General features: G+C 41.0%; 1 protein-coding gene across 3 annotated transcripts in view; it reads right to left on the bottom strand.

Moving 5' to 3' along the window:
* hspg2 (heparan sulfate proteoglycan 2) overlaps window positions 1-17,487 on the bottom strand; it is a 101,111-nt gene that overhangs the window by 15,929 nt on the left and 67,695 nt on the right. For 2 of the 3 annotated variants that reach the window (XM_044351412.1, XM_044351413.1), the window contains 21 exons: window positions 17,337-17,420; window positions 16,630-16,722; window positions 16,448-16,540; window positions 15,991-16,221; window positions 15,753-15,866; window positions 15,542-15,669; window positions 14,776-14,862; window positions 14,514-14,572; window positions 13,014-13,178; window positions 12,697-12,807; window positions 12,047-12,147; window positions 11,151-11,331; window positions 8,453-8,512; window positions 5,791-5,913; window positions 5,432-5,584; window positions 4,429-4,589; window positions 4,096-4,173; window positions 2,382-2,517; window positions 2,055-2,206; window positions 1,413-1,557; window positions 722-865 (listed from right to left, as the gene is read on the bottom strand). In XM_044351412.1, coding sequence (XP_044207347.1) covers window positions 722-865; window positions 1,413-1,557; window positions 2,055-2,206; window positions 2,382-2,517; window positions 4,096-4,173; window positions 4,429-4,589; window positions 5,432-5,584; window positions 5,791-5,913; window positions 8,453-8,512; window positions 11,151-11,331; window positions 12,047-12,147; window positions 12,697-12,807; window positions 13,014-13,178; window positions 14,514-14,572; window positions 14,776-14,862; window positions 15,542-15,669; window positions 15,753-15,866; window positions 15,991-16,221; window positions 16,448-16,540; window positions 16,630-16,722; window positions 17,337-17,420 — 2,599 coding nt within the window. The remainder of the gene's footprint in view (window positions 1-721; window positions 866-1,412; window positions 1,558-2,054; window positions 2,207-2,381; window positions 2,518-4,095; window positions 4,174-4,428; window positions 4,590-5,431; window positions 5,585-5,790; window positions 5,914-8,452; window positions 8,513-11,150; window positions 11,332-12,046; window positions 12,148-12,696; window positions 12,808-13,013; window positions 13,179-14,513; window positions 14,573-14,775; window positions 14,863-15,541; window positions 15,670-15,752; window positions 15,867-15,990; window positions 16,222-16,447; window positions 16,541-16,629; window positions 16,723-17,336; window positions 17,421-17,487) is intronic. The other variant, XM_044351414.1, reaches the window with a different exon arrangement.

Here is a 17,487-nt window from a genome sequence, read left to right on the forward strand (position 1 = left end):
GACATGTGGAGTTTGAAAAGGGTATTAAGGAGGGATTGAGTTGCATTATAGGGAGTGTATGATCCAGCATTTCCAGCTAAAGTCAAGATCTCAGCATCTAATACTTAGAGTTTGACCACTCTTGTTTTAATTTGTCTCTTGTGAGTCCTTCAACTTTATAGAAGAGCAAAACTAAACTGCTGGAGTACTTTAAGACATGGTGAATGGTTCTTAATTTTGGGTCTGAGACCGCTTGAAGATATTCAAAAGGGGTGTAAAGTTTAAGAAAAACAAAGACGGAGAAATCTTTTGGAAAGACTACCATGAATGGCCTAGCACAGTCAAATTTCCCTCTTTTAAAAGCATTCTAAACCAACATCACATCAATGAGTGAGGGTGCAAATGTGACAGTGGAAGAAATGACTGGATACATCACACACCACAAAGCAAACATACAGTATGTTTCAAGCAGAAAACCCATAAATAAAAGCCACCCTGTCATGTAATCTTATGAGGCTAAATGGCATGCAATATTATGGTAATGCAAAAACCAGTCTAGGGAAAAAGGATGTGAGTTCTCAAATATGTGTTAGAAATTGGTCATTAAATAAAGTAACAGAGAGGTACTTCATGGGTGGATTGCAGCTGTAATTGCTTGTAAATAATGATATCATAAAATCAGAGCTCATTAAGCAGATATATTCCTCAGAGGAGGTGTGTGTGCGTGTGTTGTGGTTATTACCTGGCAGTGGCTGGTTGTTGGCCAGTTTCCACTCCAGTCTGACAGGCTCTTCTCCGCTGTAGACCCTGCACCTGAAGCTGGCTGACTCCCCCACACGCACTGCAGCACTGTGGGGCTCAATGGCAATGATTGGACTCTGAAGACCTGCAGCAGAAACAGCGGTTTGGGCTCCAGACAAGATTCTATTTGAACCTTATTGTCCACAATCTCACTCCATTTAGCGGAGTTACTATTCACAGAAACTTGAATTAACAAATTACTATACAATGTGGCTGTGAGATACACTGGCAGCAGTTAAAGAGCTCAAACATTGCTGAAGTCTGGGAAGGAGTGAATGAGGCTGAGATCATGGGACAGTAGCAGGGAAAAATAATTCAATCTGAAGTCACACTGGTCTACACTGGAAAGTACAACTGGAAAGTTCATTCATGAAGTGAGGCAGTGTTAGTGTGAGAACAACACCCTGCCATGTAATGTGTTTTCTCCAGCCTCTGACTGATGCTGCCATCAACTTAAATTTCCTCAGTGAGAAAATAATGACTGTCTGACTTCACTGCAGAGTACAGCTGGATTAAATAGTTGAAAAAAAGGAGCAAAATGGGCTCTTTGTTATTATTCTGTTGCGATGTAAAGACTTTTGTTGTAAGTCTGGGAAGCAATTGAGTCCGAATGAAGTGTTAAACTAACTTACGTGAAGAAGATGAAGTGACTGACACAGATACAGAGGCCTGGCGGATTTGAGATCCTGGGTTTCCAGGGTTGCCCTGCACTCGACAAATATACTCTCCTGAGTCCTCTTGAGAGGCTGACAGGATACGCAGCTGACTGCCCAGAACCTGCACACAGCAGACAAAGCATGGAGTCACTTCAGTTCAGCTTACGAGAATAGAAATAACAGAACACCAACATTGATATAAATATAGTTTAATAATAATACGACCACGTCTACCACCTCTGAGGCTGCTAAAAAAAATTACAACATAATCTTACTAAGAAAAAATGAATATAGAATTAAATATAAAAACACTTGTCTACAGATGCGCATTTTAAGAATTAGTAAGCTTAATCAACAGATCAATAAAAGAACTTTAACTGCACTTTGGACTTCAGCAAGTTTCTGTAGATCCATGTAGCTACTTGCTCATACGCTAAACAAGCTTCAAAACTAAAAATGTCAGTGCTGTGCAGTGATTCTGACCCTTTTGGAAAAGTTTCTACTGCTTAACATTCAAAGATCTAGAAATTAATTAGCTTTACGGGAATATAAGACATCTCCAGTAAAATGGTGGCACAATGATACAAATACAGTTGTGTGTGAGAGTATTTGCTCTACCTGGTGGTTGGAGGAGAGGCGGCCACTGGCTCTTGTCCAGGTGACTTGGGGTGGTGGATTTCCAGGAGCAAAACAGTTGAGCTCCAGACTCTGGCCCTCCTGGACGTCAGCTATAGATGGCTGGATGCTGACAGCTGAGGAAATATGGTCCGCTGCACAAACACAGACATTAAGTATGCACCACATTATGTTTTTTTCCCGGTAAAAGATTCACTCTGCAAAATGTTGCATGAAAAGACGCTGCAGATAAAAGCAGACGGTTCACAAATCAATCACCGACAAACTTCTCAGGTGGGCTGATTCTGTTTTGTTACCACAACATCTCACCTTTGAGCACAGTGACTTTAACGGGAGCACTGTTTGAGCCAATGCTGTTGCTGCCGACACACATGTAAGTGCCCGAGTCGGACATCTTGATGTTGGGGATGAGCAGAGTACCGATGTCTGTGCGGTCCATGCGAGCCTGGAGAGGATATGATTTTTTTCTCATTTTGACACCATACCAACACAGATAAATCATATACTGAAGACAAAACACATCACTTACTTGTCTCATATCCCTTGAAACAACACAAATATGACATTGCTGACATTACTACTGTAGCTGATAGCAACACAAAAGCACTACAGCATAGATCTTTTAAGACAAGACAAGAATTGTTATTGCTACCGTTCAGTCTTTCTTTAAATGGATTGATGTTCATGATTCTATGGCACTCTTACTTTGTACATGAAATTATGTACAAAGTAATGCCAAATTACTACAATGATTGTTGGGGTTATAATTTGTTAATATATCATAATCAGTGGTAATTAAATTTACTACACTATTATCTTTACTCTATGAGAGACAAAGAATTGATGATTGATGATTGTATACAATGGTGACAAAATTAGCACAGTTAGAAGTTGGTGAAGCAGTTGGTGACACAGTGATCTGAGCCAGCGGTTACTTAACAAACCTTACAAAGCATGTCTTAGCCATAAAATATTTGACAAATCTGGGAATAAGCTCAAGCAGAATAACCACCATCAAAAACGTCAGAGCAAATATCAAGTAAGAACCCAAAACCTGCATCGATTTCAACACTCATATTTAAGAACTATGACCCTCATGACTTTCTGGCTCATGAGACAACTTGACTTGTTTGTACACTACTCCACATGGCAGCCAGAGGCCCAGCAAGACTGAAAATAAGCTTTTATTAAGTTTGGAAACACCTCAGAGGGAGGGGAATCAGGAGGGGAGGGTCTGGGGAGGGATTACTGTATCCGGGGGTTGTTGGGGCATCCATGGACAAAGCTGCTTAGCTCCGGCCCATTCAACCGTGAGGGAGGCTAAACCGAGCAGTGGCTGAGGCGGGCCCTGGCTCAATGTGTGTCTGAACCCATTGACGAGTTTTCAAAGCAAGCCGTTTGCTAGAGCATACAGAATTTCTGCGTGGTCGCACGGCAGAGCCCGGCTCCCCCTGGGAAAGGCTGACACAACGCAGTGGCTCTCTGAGGCAGAACTAAACAGGCCTCAGAGCCCTCACCGAGCCGAGGAGGGCTGTGCAGAAACCAGACTAACACAAAACCCCCTGGAGCAGGGGGGCAGTGGGCTACGCCTGGCACAGAGCAAAATATGTCTGAAATACCTACAGTACCTACTGTATACTTAGTCCTGTTAATACACTCAATGGAATGATGAAAGTCAACTGGGTGCTGAGAGCCCAAACACGTCAGCATGGTATGATGTGGACGGGACAAAACAATGGACTATGGAACACTGTTATTAATAAAAACGCAACATAAAAACAAGTACTGCATGCAAGTACACTAAGAAATCATTAAGACCCAGCTAGTTGGTTTTAATGTATTTGGCACCAGCTCTAAAGGGACTCAGTGAGCAGCTTTGGTAAATTAATGGGTTTTACAAAGTGTGAATCAAGGACACGTTTGATCATGCACTTAGTTGACAATGTGTGAAGACGAGGTCAGTAGAGGACAATGGATGTGAACTACGAGACAGGACAGACAGACAGCGGACAGATGGACAGACCTGCAGCTCCTCAATACGTCTCTGTAACACATCGAGACTGTTGCTTTTAAACTGATGGAAACCGTGAGAGGGAATGGCCTGAGCAAACGTCAGAACAGGGTGGGATCAAAAAAAAAAAAAGAGGGGGAGGAGACAAACAGAAGGGAGGGAAAAATACAGGTAAATGGTCAAAATGCTGAAACAGTCATAAAAACTGACACAGTATGATGAAATACCATCGGCACCGGACACACCTTGAGATATGGCACAGCTGAATGTGAATACAGTTACAGTTTTAATCCAATCATGTTAAAGTCATCATACAGGCACGGAGACAGTGTGAGGTTTTCTCACCTGTGGAGGGATTTGTCCTCCGTTTTTCAGCCAGGTGAGCTTTGGGGTGGGTGATCCTGATGCTCTGCAGTACAACCTCAAGGTGTCACCCTCGTGGACTTCAATATTTTGGGGACTGACTTGGACTTGGGGCTGGGTGCCTAGGCCACTTGGGTTGGACTCTAACCAAAAAAAAATGCATCATTCAATTATAAAATATATCTTTCACAACATTTTGAGCTTGACAGTTCATTTTTCATCAGATTAGTTGTTTACTGTTTGTTTTACTTTCGTGATGAAACAATTTACTGACTTTGTAATGTCACTTACACAGCAAAGTCTCTCTTCAATTAGCTAATATTAGCCACCATACGCTACTGATTATACCAGACCAACTGTAGCAGCAAAACCCCCTGAGAGTACTGATTTCAGCGAGGGTGTGTTATGTCGCTTATGAATTCAGCTTTTCATTTGCAAGGGGAAGACTTGTGTTATTTCTTCTTTTAAAAGTTACATAGTCTCACTTTTAAGCAAGATGGTGAATGATGGCTAAAGAGAGCATGTGATCCCTGTGCAGGTCTCAACAATTGTGACATTGGGTGCTTCAATTGCTTTTCAAAATATGTGGAATAATTGAAAATGCACTGAAAATAGGTGGAAGAACCTTGTTCTATTGGGATGAGATTGCCTTATTTTTAGAAACAATACTGAAAGTTCTGTGTTTTCAACTTATACTGTATGTGAGGACCACATACACACACCCATCACTCAAGGGGACATTGCATTGACTTACAGTCCTAACCTTAACCATAAACATTACATGCCTAACCTCAACCCTTATCCCAGCTTCACCTAACTCTGACCTTAAACTAGTAAAATCTGATCATTTACATTGTGGAGACTTGCATTTTGTCCCCAGAAGGGAGGCAAATCAGTACAGTGTGAAAGTCTAAACAGATGTATGTCCCAACAACACATATGAGTAATACATGTCCACACACACACACATAAACACAGAGCATACTTTGGATGAATAGGGAAGCCCGTGCTGTGTGCTCGCCATGAGTGTTCAGGGCCTTGCAGATGTATTCTCCCTCATCAGCTGAGTCCACTGCTGTGAAGGTCAATATACCACCTCTTATCACAGCCCTGGGACTCATTCTGTTCCCCGGACCTCCTGTAACAAACAGTTACACCCTGTCACTGAGGACATAATCAGCCGCGGGGTGATGTTTCAAATGCAGTTTAAAATATTTGTGACTTTATATCATCTTAGGAGATTCACAAAATATAGTAAACAGCAACAGAAAATGGGTTTTCCACTAAAACTATGACCATAACTCAACAAGGCATGTACCAAAATCTACTAAAAGCTGCTCATACCAATCCATTCAATGGCAGGGGTTGGGTTCCCAGTCACTGTGCAGCGAAACTCTGCCCTCTGGCCCTGCTGGACATTCAGCACTGAGGGAGTGACGGTGGCCACGGGCTGGGCCCCCTCTGCAGCTACAGAGGGAGACACATCAGTCAAACTCTGACTGGAAAACTGAGACTTCCCAGAAGTACATGAAGAAATAAAGCATGAGGTGGTGAAGCGGAATATGAAACCTTGTCAGGAATATAATTCCTGTGCTTGGACATTATACAGATTAAGCTGTGGGGATGCTTGTGATTATAATGAATTGCTCAGACTGAGAGAGAGAGTGATGACCTCTGCCCATGCCCCCACCCACACCCTTGGCAGTCTAGATCCTCAGAGCAGATGAAACAGATGAGATGTGGCAGGCAGGCCTTGGCATGGCCTCTGGGCATATTGCTGTCTGCGCCAGTTTGGCTGGCTGCTAGACTTCGTATTCAATCCTGTATGATCCCAGAGTGACAGAGCAAAAGAAAGGCCTCTTTCAGTAGCAAGGGAGGAGTATGAGGCTATCTAAGCAGGCTGAAAACCTCTGGGACTGTTGTAGCCTGGGCCGAGCTGTGACTCTCTGACCTTAGTGATACTAACACCCCAGGGCAGAGAGAGAGGATTCATCGTCCCCTATGGGACACAAGGGCAGACATAGCAGCCTGAAGTCTACACTGAACACACAAGTAACCTCAAAGAATGGCAAATGATTTGGATTATGAGTATAAAGGTGTTTTGTGGTATCTCTGGTATGGGTTTTACAGAGTTCTATAGCAGTATCAATGAATCAGGAAATTTAATTTTAAGGGCTGGTTCACCCAGATTAAGAAAAAATAATTTCACACTTCACTACCTCTAGTGGTACCTCTTCAAGCAAATAGTTTGGGTTTTATTTGTCCAAGTTTTGATATAATGAAGTTGAATGAAATGTTATTTGTACTATTGAAAACACTGACAGATGACATTTAGGCAAGACTAAATAGTCTACAGCCGAGTACTGAGGCACAGTGTTGCTTTGAGCTAAATGCTAATGACAGCATGCTAACATTTGCCTATTAGCATTAAACACAAAGTTCAGCTAAGGCTGACAGGATAATCATTAGTTTATATCTGAAATAAAACAAATCAATTAACAGATTAGAACCAAATTTCATGACAATCCTGACAACACATTTTGATATATTTCAGTATGGAGTGGTGGACAGATCAAACGACATTGCCATCCCGAGAGCCACGCTGCTAGCATGGCTAAAAATTCTGCTGTAATGTGTCTCTCCAGAAACAGTATCATTGTTATTCTGGATAACACACAGATCACACTGTCAACAGTTTTCATAAAGACTATTTCTTCTGCAGAAAGTAGTTTCATTCACCCTCATTGTATGTGCACGGCAGTAGAGAAAGATATCTCAAAACCTGGACAGATAAAGGGAAAAAAAAGCTGCACGGCTAGATATCACTAGTGTTAAGACAGAGAAATATGTTTTCTATTATTTTTGGTGAATTGATTCCTTGTCTTCTTAATGACATACGCAGCATAGTTTGACTTCTATATATAAATATCACATTTGTCATTTTAAGCACAGCTCTGTTTGACCCTTTGAAACTGGACACCAGATCTGCTAGCCCACATTCAGCTGTAATGCAAAGTAATGAGGTTGTGATGGGATGTATTAAGCACAGTATGATGTTTGAAGCCCAGATGACATATATACAGCACATTTCCTGAGGAGAAAGAGGAAAGAAGAGCAGAGGGGGAAAAAAGGGACACAGATGGAAAAAAGGGACACCTCTTGTCTCTGAATGTGGAGACCCCCCAAAAATATAAGCATCTAGGACTGATAATATAATAACTGTCGGACTAAATCATTTGGCAAGATGTAATAAAATGTCAATTTTTATGGGTTTAAGAGCAATTAAACCAGCTTATGTAACACAGTAAATTGCTATATATTATAACCCCATAAACTTAAAGTGATACTTTTATATAATTAGTAACAGGCTTCATCATATTTCTGTCCCACTTAGAGGGGTGTTTTATAATATGTTGACAACTTTCTATGCTTTAAAAGCTTAAATTCTTTGTTGTGATAAAGTATTCTGAACATACATCTGGATAAATAATGGGTTCATCATTTACAATACATGTTATGTGGATTCCTATAGTTACTGTATAACACTGACAGTGTTTTATAACGATGGAAGGTAGACTCAACATTCATGAGGAGTTGTCCATAAGAGTGATCATGCACTTTTTCCTGCAGTGATAGACCCCGATGAACCCAAAGAGCCAGGTGGGAGCTAGTAATGCTCATGTACAATCTATAAGCTTGGACTCTAACATAAATTAAATACAGTGAACTTGATAACTTTACACAACTGGAAGATTTAGGTCTCAGTAGAACTGCATGCTTGCTTACTAACAGCACATAATACAGCCTGGATGTTCCGGGCTGACATGTGTGAGAGTGAGTGTAGCCAGTTTCTGCAGCTGTTGGTTTTGTTGATTGTACATGGACGCTACCAGGCCACCAATATATCAATGGTGTGGAAGATGAGTGCATGCATGACACAGAGAAGGAGAAGCTGGTCCCTCCAGGTTAGCCCTGCAGAGAGGAAACCATGCCCATGCGGACTTACGCTTTCTGTGTCCTTCAAACATTTCATAGGCTGTGTAAAACATCTGAGTCTGTGAGGCCTCTGGAGATGGGGGAGCGTAGGGAGGGTAGGAGGGAGGAAGGGAGGGAGGGAGGGAAGGAGGGAGGAGGGGACAGGTAAACTGACAGGTCAGTTCTCCAGATTAACAGCCGTTTACCTCCCATCTCCCGGACACACTTATAGTATATCCATTTCCAAATGTAGGCCACCGTGGTTTTGTCCAATTGACTCCAAAAAGCGCCACACACAATGTTAACATGCTAAAAAACATGAACTTGAATTTCAAAGGCAACACCATGACATGAAACATCTAGGTAATTTTCCATATTTCTATTTCTATTTCCTAATTGTTTAAATACATGTTTTGACCATGATGGTTGGTGCCTTTTAATTCATAGTTATATGCAACAAACTTTCACACTTACCTTATACATGTTTACCAAAAAATGAAGTAGACTGTGTATTGAAGAGTGTTAGTTAGAATGACCACATTGTTTGTATTATTTCATGCTTATCTCACACTGGGACCCCAACTGAGATTGTAAAATCAGTGTACAACATGTGTTATAGGATTAATAAAGAATTCTCAAAAATGCTTCATATCCTGTGAAGTCAAACACACACATACAAACATATATATACACTCACAGAGCACAACTATGACAACTGTTCAGCGGCACAAAGAGAAATAAAGGTATGCAAAATAGCCACACATGAGACATGCAGGTTAGTAGCAAGAAGCAGTTTTAAATACATAAAATGAAATATTATAGTTTCATTTCAGCTGTTAAAAGCATACAGCTTGTGGTTATCCTAAATTGAGCCCCATTCATAAATTAGCAAAAATCACTTTGATCTATTGTCATTATTTTAATCAATTTTCTCTTTTTTCACAAAATATTTTCACAGTTATGATAAATACATTACAATGTGACATGTGTACATTACATCAGTTAAGTATTCTTTAATAAGAAATATTTAAAAAAAAAAAAAAAAAAAAGAGTAAGATCTTTACAGAAGCACCTTTGGTTATATTTGCATCATATGGCCTTTGAATCAATAAGAATGAACAAATAAAAAAAGTACCAAATAGTAAATAAAATGGTTTGAAATGTGACCTGTGAATTTTTGAGGTGTAAAATATTCTCAGAGATATATATAAAAAAATATTTTCTTAGAAAGACACTTGAAACTCTTGTTCATACAGTCATTTCTCTAAATAGCCTAAATGTAAAAAAAACACATCATACAAGGTAATTGCATTCACATGGCCAATTCCCTTAAAAACAACTCACCAAAGAGAAAAGAAATTCTAACATTTCTGATATATTTGATTTCATGGAAACATTTCAGGATAACATATTTCAGTCAATCAAAAAAGACAATGTGCCAACAACATTGACAGGATGTAAATAAAAAAGACCATAATATACAATTGTAGCTGATTATTGACAAAATTAGGATTTAAAAAAAAAAAAAACATTTTCTTCTGCATTTCAAGTCAGATCTTAAATATTTTACCAACTTAAACTTACGAGTAACAACTGATACAAACAGCTCCGACTTCTGCTGACGCTGAAGGAATTAAGGATATTACAGTAGTACAACAGCACCTTTAAAAACTGAATTCAACCACAGGTTTATCTAACTGCATGGCTAATAGCACCGTTTGTTTTTTTTTCGTTGACATTCATAATCAGGATGACTGGGAGAGTGACAAAGCAGACAGTAAATTCAGGAGGGAATACTGTATATATATATATATATGGAGTGAAACAACAACAACAAAAAAATCACGAGTAGTGGGCTTCTTCCTATTTCTCCTCTCTTGCAGATACACTGAAGTCCTCTTTCAATGTCAGTCGCAGAGTCACTAAGGACCCATCGTGGCATCCACATTCCTCCTCATCATCATTACGCTCTACAGCTCAGGCAGGGAGGAACCCCAGGAGCCCAAAGTTAAAGACAGACACCAGAATCCAGCACCCTTCTAATAAAAACCTCTAGCTGCAGAAACCAGCAACTCTACCAGTGATCGATAAGCGAATAAACCACCACCGATTAATTTGACCCATATGAGAAAAAACAGGAGGAAAGGATAAATTAACAGCAGCAGCTTCAGTCAAGTGTTGGTGGAAAGTATCACCAACAAATCACTGATCCAAAAAAAAAAGCACGTATTTGGCCCAAGTTTAGTGTCATGACTTTGAGCACCCATTAGTTAAATCTAAAACTGCATTATACTTGACCCCATTTGTTATCAGGAAAATGTAATTTAAACCAAACCCACAAGCTGTATTTCTTTGCATAAAGTACAGAAAAATCCATTAATCAGAGACATACAAGGCAGCAAGCTTTAAAAAAAAAATGCAGTAAGAAGAGCTGGACTGGCAGTATGGTAATAAGACATGGCTTATATAATGGTATCTGAGAGCAGAAGGCGAAAGCATTTGGAGTTAGAACTGCAAGCTTATTATGCTGTTAACTCAGAGCTGAGTGTTTACAGTGCACGATGTGAGACGTAGCCAAACAGAGAAGCATGCACTACTCCAAGCTGAAGGGGAAACTCCAAGTTTAAGGCGGGAGGTGGGGGGGGGGGGGGGTGGAGGGGGGGACTACGGGAGCTGGTAGGGTGGCGGGGAGTGATGGGTAATGGAATGCGGTGCCGTGGATCACGAACCTGGCACGTAGAGGATGGCGTTGCCTTCGTCCATGGCAAACATGTTGGAGCCAGTGCAAATGTAAACGCCAGCGTCCTCGGGCTGGACGTTCTGAATCGTCAGGATGCCGTTGAAGTCCATGGCACGGTTGGGAAGCTTCCCGTTACCCAGCCGGGTCCATACCAGAGTGTAGGCTGGTGACTGCGGAGGGATGAGCAAATAAACACAGAAATCTTACGAGCTGCATGCAATTGCCCAAGAATGGGACAAATATTCTAAACAGAGGCTAAATGTGTTTATTCTGCTTTTACAACATCATGGCGGCATGCACCAATACGACCAGCACGCACTTCCTGTTACACATTGGAACACTTTTAGACATTTAAAGTCCAGATGAAACGGCATTTCGAGAGAATCTAACTTTCGTATTGTGACGTATTTCCGAGTGGAGCAGGATAGACAGGCAGGAAATAACAATGAGAGGAATTTGATTTGAACGTTGAAAAGTGGACGCGTCATAACGAGTCTTAGCTTTGTGCCGCTAGAAGTTGAAGATTGATTGATGGGTGGATGTCATGATATTATTGGTTGAAACTGGTTGGTTCAAGCCTACGTAAGCACACATCATATTTTGTTTTACCCTTTTTGACCCTTTTTTTGTGTTGCTGGTTGGTCCTTCAATGACTGGAATTCCTCAAGGCAGATATTGTTACTTCTGGACAGAGCCAAGCTTACTGTTTGCTGTTTCCACTCTTTATGCTCAGTCATATTTAGTGCACACGTCACAAGAGAGTGGTATCGATCTTCGAAAGCCAATAAGATGTATTTCCCGAAATGTTGAATTATTCCTTTAAATGCAAAATTATTTTTTTTATCTACAACGACTGAAGTAAAACAAATCATCGACCAGTGTTACCTTGCTCTTTGCAGTACAGATGAAGCTGACAGTTGACCCCACCCTGACAGTCTGAGCTTTGGGCTCCTCAACTGTCACCTCAATGGGTTTGGTTGGGACACCTGGAGAAATGCAAAGAAATTATTGTCATTTATTATTATTATTAAATTATTAAATTGAATATTTGTTAATAAATATGGTTAGAGCACTGCAAATTACAAAAAGCAAACTGATCATCAAGGATCAAACATCAAAACCTTTTAATGAAAGGCATAGTCAAGGCAAAGTCTGACTTAATATAAAAATTAGCTCCTTATCAAATCTGGTCTGCTCCACATCAGATGTAACACCTTTATTTAATCAGTGGTAATGCAAAAAGCTACAAAAACTTCACTATAAAATAACTATTAAACCTGAAGGACACGTTTGATTCATAAAACATTTTTATTTTTGCCAGCTCTGTCGTGCATATCTTATCCCTGCACCTTCAAAACTCCAAATAGCAAGAATGTGCCACACCACAGTCAACTAAACTGGAGAATGAGGTCTTACATAATCCGTGCTTAAGCAAACCCATGCACTGAACCACTGGTGTTATCTATTTAAAGTGCTGCAATAAGCAGTGTAAGGAAAAAACCATTTGCAAGAATGGCAATGAGACCAATACGCACTTGTAACAACAATTTCAGCATGGCTCCTGTTGGTGCTGTGCTGGTCTCTGCAGGTACAGATGTAGACACCGGCATCACTCGGCTGGACAGTGGGGAAGTACAGTTCTGCTCCTGCACACACAGATGAGACACACACATGAGTTGTCATCTTATATGTGATCTCTAATAATAAGTATATCAATTAATCAATTAATCAAACTGTTTTCTATTTATTTTAAACAAAAAAACTACATTTCAATTACATTTTGATCTACAAGATATGATCATGTCCTAATTCCACACCGGTTGTGGCCACGTGGTTGAAATGTGTGCCGTACCTTGTCTGCGTCTGTCGGCACTGCCTGAGATGGGACGTCCATCCTCTCTGGACCAGTAGAAATAGTGTGGAGGAGAGCCAGACACCTGACACCGCAGAGTGACAGGCCCGCCCTGGGATGCCAGGACCCTCTCTGGATAAACCCTCACCACCAGGGAGGCTGCAGCTGCAAAGTGCAGAGATCATAACAAACTCATCAGGAATAGTCTCTGAGAACATCAACATAAAAAGCATCAGGGTGTATTTCACAAAGCCAGCCCAGGCAGTAACATAGATGTTTTATTTCTGTTTTGAGAAGCAGAACCGGATGGACAAGTTCAGCCAAACCGGGTCAAGAGTGAGGGTAAAATGACTGAGGCGACCCCGTGGCCTAGTGGTGTAAGACACATACGATGCAATCCCAATGTACCCAGGTTGATTGGGGCTGACATGTCATCCCCCTCCTTCTCTCCCCAATTTTTATATCCATCCCTATTGACTACTGTTGAATAGTCAGGTTAAGGAGGTGGTTCTCAAAGTGGGGTCCCCCAGGGGTGCTTGAAGGGGCACCCGGAAAAAAGGGGAATAATTTATTTTTGCTATAATTCCATCCATAAGCAACACAATTACAGAACATATGACTATTTTGGTCATGAGTTTCATACACTTTCTGTAATAAAACATCTAAAAGCAAAAATCTTATCAGATGGGGGCCTGTGGTCTAATTTGTGTCCGTTTAGGGGTCCTTGATGTGAAAAAGTTTGAGAAGGACCCATCCCCACCTTTGTCACTTGAAATCTTCATCAAACTGTATTGTTATTTGGCTGTGAAGGATGTTTGTTAGCATTATTTTCAGTTTTATTTGTGCATTCCTGTAATTAGTCTGCCTTTATCTTGCAGGAGCACGTTTGTCTTTTGACGTTTAACTTGAGGTCAAACTTAAAGGTGCCCTGTGGAGTTTTTGACCACTGGTAGTGCTATGGAGTAATGTTTTTACAAGTGGGTTCCCATTTTGTCTGTATCACGCATGTGCACACACACAAGCCTATGATATTACTGACAGTTGGCGGCAGCAGGATGGAAAGAACACGTCAAAGTTACACTGAATGGAAACATGTCTTTTTTTACAAGACAATTCCACAGAGCACCTTTAATTATTTGTACCAAGAGAAGAGACGGGTTAATGAAACGGATGCAAACTGAAATATGAAGTCACAGTTAATGAACCACGACTTTCACTGATAAGTTCCACTTTTCTTAGCGTCCTTTGCAAAGTACCTCCTCGTCTTTTTCCTTTGAGCAGCGTTATACTATAGAATATAATTCAAGCACAAATGGCACAAACATTTATTTTCTCCTGGGAAAGTGAGAATATATAAAGTACTAGTCAAACGTTTGAACACACATTCTCATTTAAAGGGAATGGGAAGGTGTGTCCAAACTTTTGACTGGTATTGTATTTATTAACATTAACATCAACACTGTTAAGTAATACTTCTACTACAACGAAATGTGGCCTTACCATCGTATGGACGACACTTCTCTCTCTCCTGTGGGTTGCCAGTATATCCAGGAGCACAACTGATGATGGTTAAAACAGACACAGGAAATGATTAAATGATTGTTAAGTCAATGACATGTTTTAACTGAGAATCTTGCAGGTTATGACACTAGTTGTGACATATGCTGTTGTGACAGTAAGTGCAATTTATCAAAATGAACTGCTTGAAATGATCCCAATAACTTTGGACCCACACCGAGAGAATGCAAAGGGTCATCCTTACCGTTCACAGTACTGGCCAGTGTATCCAGGCTGACAGGCGGTACACTGGTAGCCTCCATTTCCAAGGCTCTCACAGGTTGGGGAGAACCTGTTAGAAGAGTTACACACACAGACAAGAAGCTTGTAGTGCAAAAACATCAACAAACAAACCTATCAACAAGTAATTTAATGTCAACTTAATCTTTTGCTGTGAATTGACTGAAGACAATTTCATATGTTTCATGAATTTCCGAGACACAACTGTGAGTATTTTCAGGGCGGATAATGGCAAAGGAACTTAAGTTTGACAGAAAAACAGGTGGATCTGCATTGGAAGCAGCTGTCTTATAAAAATAAATTCAAATTTTAGTTGTTGTTGTATATTCATTATGTCATGTCTATCCCTGTTTAATCACCTGTTTGTCTTGTCACCAATACAAAAAAAAATGGAGTGAATAATTTGTTATGCTAGATAGTCTCTGGAGTAGATTAGCCTGTTTGGCCAGAATTCAGAGTCCAAATGTACTGTTGCTTTTTACTGGAACTGGGCAAGACATTCCTGATTTGTTAAAATCAAATGAGCATAGATACAAAATCAAATGATGTCAGTAGGGAACTATTTGATTTTAGTTGGCAAGAGAATTCTTAATAATGGAACTGAGTCAAACTACGTAATTTGCAAGAAGGTGGAATTTGCTGTAAACAAGAGCAAGTGAGCCGGACAAGACGAGTCTTGAGCTATAAATGGAGGTGGAATGTGAGGTCTAGGTATCTGTGCCAGTACTCACTGGTTTTCTGGGTCAGTGTGAGGGCAGGCGCAGGGCTGGCAGTCCTCTGGAGTGCCAACAGTGGGGTCGCCAAAGAAGCCTGGGGCGCAGTGCTCACAGAGCTCACCCTGGGTGTTATGTAGGCAGCTCTGGAAGGAGAAACATATCATGTTTAGAGATCTGTGCCACAACAAGACAATTACCAGTCTTACAATTGTTTAGTGCTTCATACCGTGCAGATGCCAGTCTCAGGGTGGCATGAATCAGAGTGGCCGTTGCACTCACAGAGCTCGCAGTGACCCAAGTACAAACCTCCCCCAGTGCGAGTATATCCAGGTGCACAGTCCTAAAACAGACATATGTGATTTAGAACCATCAAGGAGCATTTTAATGAAGCACAGTCAATCTGTATTGCTTCCACTCAACAATTCAGATAAATTCAGGGTAATTTAGAAAGAATGAAGCGTTACCTGACAGGACAGTCCCTGGTATCCAGGTGGGCAGCGGCACTGCTCCACCTCGAGGGCCTGTGGCAAGCCACTGTAGTTGGGCACCGCAACTTCCATGCTGATATCGTAGATACTAGAGGAGCGTGTCTCAGAGGAGTAGGATGCTCGGATCAGGATGTCATCCAGATCGGCCAGAACCATCATCAGGTGCTCTCTGGTGGCAGGCATGCCATCAGGACGCCGCCAGTTTTCCTACAAAACAAAAAGACAGTGATTGCTATTCTAATGCAATAAGAATGTGTAATTATAAGGTTCTTTACTATTATTCAGTCTATTATTATATAATAGTAATGTGATCTTTTATCTATCCTTGCTGGAAAATAATCATTTCGCTTGCTCTGTTCCAGGAAGGAGCCAGAGGTCAGGTTCAATCACAGATCACTTCAAAAAGCCAGATGCTTGTTGGGCTGAGACTCACCTCTCTGAAGACAAACACAAACGGCCTAGTCTGCCTGCCTTCGAGGTCATTCCTGTTCCAAGACTGACCAGCTACCAGAGTGATGTCGTTACCCTACAGGAACGACACCGAAAGGTGAAGAAACGTTACAAATGCATGTAACCATGGAAGAAAACTGCCAATCAGCATGAGGTCATACTCACAATGATCTGGATGTCGGCATCATGAATTAGTGTTCCTCCTGGACCAGCCACATAGGAGATGGTGTATTTAAGTTTACCACCGTAGGAACCCACCTAAAACACGGTTAGCAAGAAAGAGACTTTAGATCTTTTCATAGGTCCAACAGTGCTGCAATTTCCCCATGATGAAACAGAAACATCAATGTAGCAAAAATAAATGCCAGATGGCTACTTAAAGCTGTTCTTTTCCACATGTGAAAGATATCATGTTAACAGACAGAGTTTTCATTTACATTTTGCAGAATAGTAAATACATTTAATGACACAGAAGACAATGATAGGACTTCTGACGTTTGTATTTTGAACCCTTCTTGAGTTAAATGATTAATCATAAACAGCCAAGCAGGTAAAACCAAAACAGCAGTGAGCGATGTTTAACTTTCTTTTAATTGTGTGTGACAGAGGGAGTCTATATGGATTATCATCAAAAAAATGAAAATCAGCTTTTTCCTACAGTTGAGGACCAAAGAAAATCAAGAGGACACATGGAGGAAGGGCTGGGATGAAGTAAGGAGGCATAGGGAGTATAGACAGGTGAAGGACTGGTGAGGATGAGGGTTGAAGGACACTGTGAAGGCTGGAGGACTACTCAAGTGCAGTATTTTCTGTGATCTCAAGGGTTGACCTGAGGTCAGGGGGGGATGTCGCCCCATATTTTTCAAAGTTACCTTATCCCCTGTGAACTGCGCTGGGAGCTGCCAGTAGAGCAGATCATCCTGGAACGAGCTGAAACCTTTGTGGACCAGAGCATACTGAGAGGCAAAGGAGGAAGGAGAGGCGTAAGAGAATAAGCCACAGACCGAGAGAGAGAGAGGCAGC

The sequence above is a fragment of the Thunnus albacares genome, chromosome 5, assembly GCF_914725855.1.
Source record: "Thunnus albacares chromosome 5, fThuAlb1.1, whole genome shotgun sequence".
Lineage (NCBI taxonomy): Eukaryota > Metazoa > Chordata > Actinopteri > Scombriformes > Scombridae > Thunnus > Thunnus albacares.